This window comes from Marmota flaviventris, chromosome 4 (assembly GCF_047511675.1).
Source record: "Marmota flaviventris isolate mMarFla1 chromosome 4, mMarFla1.hap1, whole genome shotgun sequence".
Lineage (NCBI taxonomy): Eukaryota > Metazoa > Chordata > Mammalia > Rodentia > Sciuridae > Marmota > Marmota flaviventris.
Genome location: NC_092501.1, coordinates 33,005,705 through 33,018,433, shown reverse-complemented (window position 1 = coordinate 33,018,433; position 12,729 = coordinate 33,005,705). Strand labels below are relative to the sequence as shown.

General features: G+C 40.2%; 1 protein-coding gene across 1 annotated transcript in view; it reads left to right on the top strand.

Annotated features, from left to right (window-relative positions):
* Plce1 (phospholipase C epsilon 1) overlaps positions 1 to 12,729 on the top strand; it is a 251,212-nt gene that overhangs the window by 158,197 nt on the left and 80,286 nt on the right. The window contains exon 4 of the mRNA XM_071611080.1: positions 8,944 to 9,089. Within this exon, the coding sequence (XP_071467181.1) occupies positions 8,944 to 9,089 (146 nt within the window). The remainder of the gene's footprint in view (positions 1 to 8,943; positions 9,090 to 12,729) is intronic.

Below are 12,729 nucleotides of genomic sequence, written 5' to 3'. Positions count from 1 at the left end.
TCAAGGCCAGCCTTAGCAACTTAGTGAGACCCTATCTCAAAATAAAAAGTAAAAAGGGCTGGGGACATAGCTCAGTGGTATCCCTGGGTTCTATCTAAGAAAAGGAAGGGAGGAAGGAAGAGATGCAAACCCAGCCATTACAGAATCAATCTCAACTTGGTTTGAATCAACTTGGTTGCCCACTGACACTGACCAGTTGAGATCCCCCGAGTGGGAGAGGAAATAAAAAGCCACATCTCTGAACCTTCAAAGCTTTTCAGGGGACACCTGGGTGCCTCGGTAAGTGAGCAGCAGGGATGGGCCTCTGACACATTCTCTCATCTTCCTGACTCCTATTCAGGACCCTGTTCTATTCTGCAGGACATGGAAAACAGATTTTAAATGGGTGACTGAATAGAAGCATTGGAAAAAAAAACAGCAGGTGCCAATGCCACATTCCCTGTGACTTAGAATGCTAACATTCTGTTCCTACAGAGGATCTGACTCAGCTGCATCTGCAGCTGGGTTTCCCATAGTCTTTGCTAAGAGCCACTTCTTTGCCCACTAGATAAGAGTGAGTGTCTGGGACTCAAAGTTTTAATTATTTCACAAGGAGCTAAGTCTCTTAAGAGCAAATGGAAAGTAGCAGGGCCTGGTGATTTGGCTCATCCCTAGTTTACAGGTGTAACCTTGGGCAAGTTATTTAGCCACTCTGAAACTCTGGTTTTATATATATATATATATATATATATACATATATACACACACACTAGCATTTTTAAATTTTTTTCTTTTTAGTTATACATGACAGCAGAATGCATTTAATTTCATTGTACACAATTGCAGCACAATTTTTCATTTCTCTAGTTGTACACAATGTAGAGTCATGCCATTTGTGCAATTATACATGTACCGAAGGTAATGATGTCTCTTTCATTCCATCATGTTACCTACCCCCATGCCCCACTCTTTGTCCAGTTCCTCCATCTTCCCATGCCCCCTTCACCCATCATGGATCAGCATCCACTTATCAGAGAGAGCACTTGGCCTTTGGTTTTATGGGATTGGCTTGCTTCACTTAGCATGATTATTCTCCAGCTCTATTTGTTTACCTGCAAATGCCATAATTTTGTTCTCTTTTAATGCTGAGTAATATTCGATTGTGTATATATACCACAGTTTCTTTATCCATTCATCTATTGAAGGGCATCTAGGTTGGTTCCACAGTTTAGCTATTGTGAATTGAGCTGCTGTAAATGTTGATGTAGCTGCATCACTATAGTATGCTGATTTTAAGCCTTTTGGGTATAGACCAAGGAGTGGGATGGCTGGTTTGCATTATGGGTTCCATTCCAAATTTTCTAAGGAATCTCCATACTGTTTTCCAAAGTGGTTGCAACAGTTTGCAGTCCCTCCAGCAATGTATAAGTGTGCCTTTTCCCCCACATCCTTGCCAACACTTACTGTTGCTTGTATTCTTGATAATTGTTGTTCTGACTGGAGTGAGATGAAATCTTAGAGTACTTTTGATTTGCATTTCTCTAATTGCTAGAGATGGTGAACATTTTTCAATTTACTGACCAATTGTATTTCTTCTTCTGTGAGGTATCTGTTCAGTTCCTTAGTCCATTTATTAATTGAGTTATTTGGTTTTTTGGTGTTAAGTTTTTTGAGTTCTTTATTATATCCTGGAAATTAGTGCTATATCTGATGTACATGTAGTAAAGATGTTCTCCCATTCTGTGGGCCCAGGTTCATCTTCTTAAAATGGAAATAGTATTAGTTCCAGCCATGTAGAACTGAGAGAGTTAAATGGGATAAACATTGTATGTTTCACAAATACATTCTGATATGTAAAAAGCTGTTGTTGTAATTATGATGATTAATATCATGCAAAGACGGATGGGAGGTATAGTCCAGCAGTAGAGTATGTGCTTAACAGGCATGAGGCTCTAAGTTCAATTTCCAGCACCAAAAAGAAAAAAAAACATGTGAAGAAGAAGAAAAATGATTCATAAATAACCATGGAGTAGGATCAAAATAGTTTGATGCTAGCAGTTCATTCATATCAAGACTTTTTATGTAAACTATTAGTTACGGATTTAACTTCCATCATATCTAAAAGGGACTATATAACTAAGATCCTATGTTATGCTACTATTAACTACTTTTACAGAAGGGGAGAATATGCATGAGATGAGACTTACTTTTGAATATCATTTTATAATTGGCTTCAAAATGAATAATCCATCCAATTCAATTGAAGATGGTAAAAGAGAAGATAACACATCCTGCCAAGCTGCTAGTGGTTTCCTCTAGTTCATTTAATTATAAATAGTATTCACATATCTCAGGATATTTTCCCTACTTGGTTTTAAAATAGTCGATAACTCTAGTGAATTTAAAACCTAATTTCTGTGGTTTAGCTAAACCTAAGATAAATTACCTCCCCTCCTGTTTTTCTTTGTCACTTAAACTCACCATCAATATAATGCTGAAAACAGTAAAAAAAAAAATTTTTAAAACCCTAATTTCTGAGTATTCAGGGAATTTAGAGTTGAAGAATGTAGGAATAAGCAACTATCTTTTGCTTATCATGTGCAAGAAATTCTACAAATAGTAGGAAGGTAGTTAGAATGGTATGCTCTCTCCCCTCAAAGAGTTGAGTAGAGAAGATGGACGTGCACACAACAGCCTCGTTGGCAGGCAGAGTATGCTATCTTCATTTTCGTATACTTGCTTCAATTTTTCCTGCCCCATGCCTAGCATAGTTCCCAGCAAATTCATAGGCATGAGGTGACTGTTTGTGGAAAGATTAAGCACCATTATAGAGATATAAATAAAGTGCTTTTGGAGGGCAACTGGGACCAAGGAGTGGTAGAAGGACTAGTCTTCCAGAGATGCAGCATATAAATGGGTAAAGTTGGTCTTCTACTTATCCAACTTATCTATCTACTTGAGTTCAGTCTCTGTAATAATACCAACCATGCCACTATTTAATAACTTGCTTGTGGGATTTTTCTCTGACTGATCTTCAAGTTCTTGTCTTATTTACTAGTGTCCAGCATGGTTTATGGTACATGGAAGATACTCAATAAATATTTATTAGAAGGAGGGTCACTTCATCAGGTGTAGTGCCACGTGCCTGTAATCCCAGCAGCTTGGGAGGCTGAGACAGGAGGATCGCAAGTTCAAAGCCAGCCTCAGCAATGGTGAGGCACTAAGCAACTCAGTGAGACCCTGTCTCTAAATAAAATACAAAATACAAAAAAAAAGGACTTGGGATGTGGCTCAGTTATGAGTGCCCTTGAGTTCAGTCTCTGGTACCAAAAAAAGAAGAAGAAGGAGAGTCATTTCAAGTCATGATATATTTTTCAATTTTTTTTTGTTCCTGTTTTTTTTTTTCATTTGCAAGTTAGTAGAAACTGAACTCAAACCTGCTCATACAAAAAAGGAAAAATTGCTTTATGTATATGAGGTCATCAAAAGGTTTCACGCATGGTTAGATGTAGGAGTCTGACAAATGTCCTCAGGAATCTATGTTTATCTTTCTTTTGTGTTGGCTTCATTCCCAGGCAGGCTCTCCTGATATTGTAGCAAATATATCTATTGATGGCCCTGAACTCTATCTTTACAGATTGTGATTCCAACAAAAAGATGTGTCTCTTCCTGATAGTTTCAGCAAAAGACTCAAGGAGAACTGTAGTTAGCCTGTCTTGGTTCGTACACTGATCATCCCTGAGGCCAGGCCCGAAGGAAGGAGTGTGGCCAGCCTCATGTAATCTGTACAGTGTTCACATATCTCAGAATGAGGAGAGGTGGGACAGCCAAAGCAAGAGTTCAAACAAAATTCCCTACATCTTCACAGCACAAGTCATCAAATTGAAAAAATGGCATAGATCTCCGTGTAGGCAGAGAACAGAAAAATAGTGCGTCTGAAATGTCAGATGGATAATAAAGATCTAGATCGAGACATAAATATATTCATATATGTGTTTGGGTCATTATAACTTTTAAAATGACATTTTATTCCTACTGAGGAGTCAGGGAAGCCTGCAGGAGAGATAACCTGTGAGTTATCCTTCTATTAGGAAAGGACAGTGCTCAGGGCAGTCACAGATTCTGCTGGTCCAGCCTTGTCTCATAAGCAAGTGGAATTCAGAGACTGCTTTCTTCTGGATTTCTGTGTTCTGGTAACAAGAGTCATAGTAGTGGTGGTGGCAGTGGCCATAGTCTCCGTAGTAAATGTTCATGGAGCCTTTAACCATCTACTAAGCTCTGTGTTGAGATCTTCAGATATAATCTTCCATTTCACTCTCACTGTAATTTTTTGAGGTAAGTATCATTCCCATTTTACTGAAAAGGACTTGAGGCTCAGAGCAGTTAGGTGACTTGCCTCAGGAACATGCCCAAGGGAACAGTGGAACGGGGACTTGAGCACAGTTCACCCAACTCCATTGCTCCTGTTCCCTCCCGACTACACTCTTCTGCCTCCCTTGGCTTCCCTTCCTAGTTCCAAAAGGGTTCTGGACTCAGGTCCAGTTGGTGAGATGAAACCAGGGTGGCCAATTTATAATATTGGACTGTATGGACTCCAGAAATGGTGTGTGGGCCCTGATTCAAGGACCCACAATACAGAAAAGGGATACAGAGTCTCTGGGCTAGATCTCATATTTCAGTGCATTTAAGAATCACCAGGGGGCTGGGATTGTGGCTCAGTGGCAGAGCGCTTGCCTCACACATGTGAGGCACTGTGTTCAATCCTCAGCACCACATAAAAAAATAAATGAACACAATAATGATATCGTATCTATGTATAACTAAAAAAAAAAAAAAAAAGAATCACCAGGGAGTTTATCTGAACACGGAGATTCCTAGGCCCTGTCCTCACTCTGACTCCCAGGTCTAGGTGAGGCTTTGGGATCTGCATTTAAACAAACACCTTACGACCATCCCCAGTGATTCCATTGTGAGTGCTCACACTTGAGCATTGCCGAGACAGGTGTGTGTGTGTGTGTGTGTGTGTGTGTGCGTGTTACATACTTGCATTCATGACTGTGTTACATTCATGACTGTGCCTGCATGCTCTAGTTCAAGGGTTAACTTGGTCCACAGAGGGAGGGTGTGGATGTACACTTCATGTAAAGTACTTGCATGTAGCTTTGTCTAGACTTCATTATCTTTTATAGAATTTACCATTTGAGCCTAACCTTTGCAATTAGGCTGACAATAACCATTATAAAATATCATCTTTCCATGAAAACTTAGGCTCAGTGTATTCAAAACACGTTTTTTGGCATAAAGTTATTTGTCTCCTTTTTCTGGACCTGGGAACAGCAATAGGAAATGTTCAGGCTTTGTCCCAAATATAATTCCTGAGTACTTGGAGGCTGAGAATCCTCCCTGCCCACGGCCTCCTGGGATTCCGATGGCCTGCCTGTCAGCCTGAGGCACTGAGCATCCCCATACTAGAAATGTGGGAAAGGTGGCCTCTGTCCTTGAGAACTTAGGGTCTGCTGAGGGAGACAGAACAAGCCCATGTGAAAGAGTCAGGCACACAAATATAACAAAAATAAGCCAGATGCACACTCATGCAGTGGAGAGAATCCAAGCATCGATGTAACTTTGGACTCAAGCTATGACATTAAGTCCAAGAGAAGAGGAAGAAATTTGAATGTAAGGTACTAGGTGAACCATCAGAAAAGCCTTCCTTGAGGAGGTAAGCATTCAGCATTTAATCATTCATTCCCTCATTCACAGGCCTCATTAGACTTATAGAGGACAGATCTTGGTGGGTCACAGACACTGCTACCTACCTGTGAGCATAGCACACTGTCTATGATGACATCTGTCTTCGTGGGAGCACAACACCAGTTGGGCACAGAGCTCAGAATGCCATGGGGTACCACAGCATGCAAACTTGAGGACATATTCCAGAAGGAAAGTCAAGGAAGTTCTCCTTGAGTAAGTGAAGCTTTTGTCAGACTCCAGAAGGCTGCCTTGCCCCTTACTTATAGCGGGGCCAGGGCACAGGTATACAGGAGGCTCCAGCCTGTCCACCTACCTTATCTTCCCATCCTGGCTTGCCAGTCGATGGACCCATAAGGTCTCAAGTTCAAAGGAAAGGTCTGTGTGAGTGGTGCAAGAACATTCCTTCCAAATTGAGCTACAGTGATGCTAATAAGGTATTTGATGTGATAAGAGAGAGCAAGGTGCTCAGTTTGGCTAAGCCTAAAAGTACTGAAAAAAGCAAAAGAAAAAAATTATTTTGGGAGAAGAGCAATTGTGGTGCTAGGAGCAGGTCCAGGGGTTTAGGATCATCCTGGTAAGCCAGAGCCTTCTAGGAGGAGCTCTTGAAGAATGAGGCTGGGGCCTGATTTCTCTCCTTGTTCTGAGCTGACCAATGAAACCAGGTAATTAATCTGCCACAGTTAGCAGCTAGGGGCACTCTCTATACTACAGACTTGGTCCTTTAACTTGATACATTTTTTTGTGTTTTTCTTTTTGACTCCAGTATTCCTGAAATTCTTTCTGAATTGGCAACGCATCCTATTGACATTTGTCACTGAATCTTCTCTCTTTTGTTTGTCTTATTTATTTTTTTCATATTTTGTCTCATTGATGACACTCTCACCACTTAGTTCCTCTAAAATTATGAATATGTTAGGCTATAGAAAGAATCTTCCCTGAAGTTTGTAAGCAGATGGTGTATGTGCGTGTGTGTGTGTGTGTGTGTTTATGATAACAGTGCTTACATAATCTCAACAGCCAGGGGCCCTTGGGACTCACACTCAGCGACGGAACAGTTGGCTTAAATTAGGTTTCCATGTGAAATATAGTATCGCTATTTTTTTCCTAGCATTGTGGGAAAGTATATGGAAAATGATTTGACTGATAGGAAATAAACCTGGACACATAATCAGGATGGAGACCCAAAACCAAGTGGTGTTCTGCACCTGCGCTACTACAAGCAGGCCTCTCCAGGGGAGGGGAGTTAACCCTTTCCGGTCACTGCATGGTACAAGAATGACCTGAAACACCAGTGGCTTTGCAGAGATCCTGATTTGCCATGAATTTCAACAGAAAAGGCTCTAAGGCCATGGAAAGAATATAGCCAGAGGCATCAAGTAGTAATCATTTGGATGACTTTGAGGAATAATTGTAACTTTTTAGAATCTCACATATATCTGTAGGGAGAAGGGTTTGAATTTTCAACTCAAAAGAGTTAACAATGTTATGATCCCAAGTGACTTCGCACTGTAGGGCAGGGCCTGTCAAAAGCAATTCAGCCTAAAGGAAAAATTGAACAGTAGCACCAATGACAGTCAGTGTCTATCAGCAAAATAACTTCTTTTTAACCTAATGGAGTCAGAGTTTCACAAAAGTGACTTTTAACCAGGTGAGAAGACGAGGCATGGAGACCGTGAGTAAGGGATAGCTCATAGCTGTAGAAGGGTCAGCCCTGGGAATCCTAGAGGGCTCCTGGGGAGACCTGGATGGGGCTTCTCCTAGAGGTCTGAGTCCAGATCTGATCTGCTGTTGCCTGAGGGCCAGTGTGATCCAGAGCAGGTGGGGAACAGAGGGGCATGTTAGGAGCACTAGGGGGTCCTAGTTTTGACATCAACAAGAATGGTGACCTCAGAAAGTCACTTCTCCTGTGAGCCATATACTTGATCTGGAAAAATAGGGTTCGACTGCCCTCTATGGTTGCTGCCAGTGCTAAATGCCATTAATTCTTATCTGTTTTTTTCCTCTACTTTTGGACATTATGCCCTTGACCTTGAACAATCTGTAGTCGTCTGGGTCACCATGAAGTCTCTGTTCAGGTCTCACCATCATGCAGGCTGGGGAAAAGAATTGCTCCCTAGGTTTCAGATTATTGCTGATTCAAGTGTACCTAATGAGGCCATGTGAGGTCAAGACCAAGGTTTTAGTCTATTAACAACTGAATTCATTAACCCCAATGTTAGCCAGGGTGGAGAAATTAACTTAGATGGACACTAGTGTCCAAACACCAAAGTATAGGGAGAATACTATAAATAAAATAATCTTAGAGCTAATGCAAATGATTTCAAGAGTGTATATCATAAAGAGGTAAGTAGATGAGAATTATTACTAAATTTTTTAGTCCATACTGTAGTAGTAGGAAAAACAAATTCTATTAGAATACGTTTAATCCCAGAGTTGGAGAACGTTAGTGTGCATGTGTACACATTGGGCATTTATTGGGGTTAATAATATAACTCTGAATCAGGCACCCTGAGTCCACATCGAATCCTTCCCACCTGCTGGATGAGGCCTTTAAGTAGGTCTGAGGATCTGAATAGTCCTTGACTCCTAGGATTGATGTGAAAGATAATTATGGTAATATAGGTAACGCTTACAATGGCTCCTGGCACATAAAAAGTGCTCTGTGAATATTTATTCTCTTTATTTTGACATTTGAAGTACTTAATAGATGGTACATATATATAAATTATCCAAAAATAGCTTTCTAAACTTCTTTTCATTTGATAGTATGTATTTTACTACTTGATAAATATCTTTAATCAGTGCTAAGCACATTGATTACATCTAGTCTTGATGTCCATCTAATATATTTCCATCAAAATTATCCTTAAGCCTTATTTTCTTTTAGTGTCATGGAAGTGTATAGAGGGATCTTATAGGAGGCAACTATGCTCAGCACTATACCACTAGTGCACTTTGAAAGGGGATCTTATCAATTGCCCTTTTCAGTCTCTTTATCTTAAAGATGAAGATGAACACAGAGACATTAATGACTCACCAAGTTTCTGTTTCAAAGCAGTGATGGAGCTTGGTTTTCACTTCAGATCTCTAGGTCAAGTCCTTCCTTTATTAATACTAACTTAATTAAAAAAAAACAGAAAGTTTTCTTGTGGAAAAAATATGTATCTGGCTTCAGGACACAGTTTCAGTGCATGCCCCTCCTGCATCTTCCAGGTGAGCTCCTGGGTAACATGGCTGATCCTCACAGCAGGCTCCATGGAGGAAAAGCGGGAAGTCTTCTCATATTTGGTGCATGTGGCCAAGTGCTGCTGGAACATGGGCAACTACAATGCTGTCATGGAGTTCTTGGCTGGCCTCAGGTAAGTCAGCAGGAATATGGTAATCTGCACTATTTCCTCTGACTAGCCAAAAGCACTGAATTAATTCCCCAGGCAGCCACACTTACCCAATGAAACCAGTTGGTAGTGATCATTTTAGGGAGTGTACTAACTATTCCCTTCCAGTACCACAAGTCCTGTCCTTCAAAGTTGCTGCAGAATTTGGCCGCTGTAGGCCAGACGTGATCCCACTTCACTGTGTGTGGTCTGATCCCATGTGCTTTGGCCAGGCTAAGTAAAATTACCTGGTTGCATTACCCATTAACTCTATCACTGGTCCCTCTCTTCCCCTTCCTGCCCATAAACCTCACTGTCACCTCTCCCTTCAGCTCTTCCTGAATTGCCCCAGTATTGTAAACTCCTGACTACTACTGACCCTTAATAATAACAATGGCTAATATTGACAATAAGCTTCCAGTAATGTTGGTTCTTTCATAATCATTGAGCACTCACGGGATGTCAAACACTGGACTAGCTAAGCACATTCCACTCTTTATATCTTGTAATTCTCAAAACTGTTCTTTGAGATTGATAGTATTATTGTTCCCTATTATACCGAAAGAGGAAACTAAAGAGAAGGTAAGTCATTCATGGCTGGGGCATCATGCAGGCATCCTGGATTTTAGAGCCCATGATCATGACCACTGAACTATTCTGCTCCTGTGCCTTCTCTATCAAACTAGTAATAAAACCACCATCTCATTGTAAAGTCTCCCACCTTCTTCCCTTTCAGTCTTGGCTATGTTGCATAAAATAACTGCTTGCCCTCCTGTGGGAAGCAGCATGAGTTTGAGGAAGGAGAACATGAGTTGTCCAGTTAGTAACAGGGAATCAACTCCTGCCTGCCCCCCAACTTCCCAAGGAATAGCTGTGTGATCTGGGCAAGTCACTTGACCCCACTGAGCCTCAGTTTCTCTGTCTAAACATGGGGATATATCAAAAGGTAGATGTGCCTGCTATGTAGTAAAACTTCATAAAGAGACAGTGGTGATGTTGTAATAGTCTCCCAAGATTTGCCATCCCTGTGAAGATTCTCACTATAAGTAAATTTTGCCTTATAGCATTACAACATCAAGATCTTTCTTTGATTCTCCAGATCCCTACACAGAGATTCCAGGTTGGGCAAGGAGATGAAAATTCCAAGTGGGAAATCTTTTCTTGTCTTTTGAACTTTCTTACCTAAGAGTAAACTCAAATGATCATCTCATTTGAAATGAAATTTACAATAGCCATACAGTTGGACCTGGCATGGCTCAAAAGAAGGAAAAAACAGAACACATATTTGAATAAGAGATGGCTATTTCCAGATGATTCTGGTTCTTTTTGTGAAAAGTTTTCTTTGAAGAACCTGTATTATGCACGCATATATCCCAGTGACTCAGGAGGCTAGGCAGTAGGATTGCAAGTTCAAAGCCAGCGACAGCAATTTAGTGAGGCCCTAAGCAGCTTAGCAAGACCCTGTCTCTAAATAAAATTTTAAAAAGGGGGTGCTGGGGATGTGGCTTGGTGATTAAGTATCCCTGGGTTTAGTCCCCAGTACCAAAAAAAAAGGAACCTGTATTACACTTATACTAAGAAAAATAATCATATTATGATAAAAATAGTTCACTGACAAGCTGGAGCTGGCTATTGGCTGAAGACCACGCCTCCTCTTTCCTCTCCCCTTGGACGTGACTGTGCTCACCAGCATAGTTCGATCTCCCTCCAGAGTGAGCACTGCAGAGTCAAGGCACAAACTGCTATGCCTTTTATGTCCTCGCCTTAGAAGACACACTGTCACTTCCGCCACACTGTACTTGCCACCCAGGATCAGCACTAAGTCACTGTGGGTGGGGACCACCCAAAGCATACTACCAGAAGGCGTGGATTGTTGGAGACCACAGGCTGGGTTTCTCTAAATACAAGAATAGCTTCAGAATGACCCTTGGAGACTTATAGTGAATTTGACTTTTCAACCCAACTTAGTTTGCATTTGGAATCCAGGAAGGCCTTACAGCCAGGAGATTCTCAGTAGACAAAGAATAACCTCAAACCAGGCTACCCCTCACTGATCCTTGTGCATTTTGTCTTACACCCCAAACCCACTGCCACCTACTCCCATTCTCCTACACTTGGGTTAACACTAAACTGATCTTTATGGACAGATGGGAAATGTGCTGGGTATAATTGGCTCTTTCGTGGAACAATAGATGTAGGAGATGAGTTGCAGAATGTTCTCTTGATGGAATGATGGTGGAGGCAGGGTTCATGTGTACAAAAGGCTTGAGAGTGTTTGGATTCCAAATAATTTAACTGCATCAGCATAACTAGAGGTTTTTCATTTTTTATTTTTTAAGAACTGGATGGGAAGAAGGCACACCCTTGTTTTTAAATGACTGTTATTGTCTGTATAAACATTGTACATTTTGCTTCCTCTAAATTCTCAGCTCTTTTAAGGAAACAATTAGAAATTCAGAGATTTATAATCAAAGACATTCACTCAGTTGTGCTGTCAATTTAAAATAATCCAGATGAACAACAATAGGAAAATACTCAAAGAAAATAATATGATGATCCAGATAAATTGTCAAATGTGATGTTTACGACTGATTAAAAAAACGATGCTTATAAAAAGCTTTATATCACTGGGAAACAGGTAACATATGACTAAGACTCTCTGAGACCAAAGCTGTCTATTTAATAATATTCACACTATTTCTACAATGAGACAGTTAGATAGAATAAATACTGAAAGGAAATATACCTTGTAGTGTCTGTATTTGATAAAATAATAGGTGATTTTTCTATATTTTTGGTGATCTTTTGTTTCATTTTGTTTAGTTTTTGCAATGAGCATCTAGTACTTTTATAATTAAAAAAAAAGACAAACATTTTTAAAATAGTGCCAATTCTCCGTCTAATTGATTTTTGCTGAAGTTTGTCCTTTACTCCAAGTGTACCCTGACAAATCCATTATTAACACAGTGTGTAATCATTAAATAGAAGAATCACCTCTCATTCATTCATTTTCTCCATTTATTTATGCTTCTACTTCATTTCTTTAAAAAAACTCACTGTTTTATAAGAACAGTTGTAGGACCGGCTAGACTTAGTGGGGTGAAATCAGAAAACAATTTTATTTTTCCAATTTTTCTGCCTTTCAAACCTGCCCAACTGGCTGTCCCTACCCTGACCCTGGTTATACCCTGGGAGATTCTGTGGCTTTTCTAGTCACTCTTGTGGTTAATAAGCAGTCTCTTTCTCCACACTCATGAACAGGTATGATTCTTAGAAATATAAGGTTGTGTTAAAACACACACACATGGGGGCTGGGATTGTGGCTCAGTGGCAGAGTGCTTGCCTCGCATGTATAAGGCATTGGGTTCAATCCTCAGCACCACATAAAAATAAATAAAGATACTGTGTGTTCTTCTACAACTAAATAAATATTTAAAAAAGAAACACACACACACACACACAATAGGTTGCCTAAGATTACCTATAGTGTGATACTATTTATGTATGTTACGTTAAAAATACACAATTTTGTAACTTGCTTAGCAACATATATGTGTATTAGAAAAGTATAAAGAGCTGTAAGGTTGTTAAGGTGGCACAGACTTGTAATCCCAGCAATTTAGGA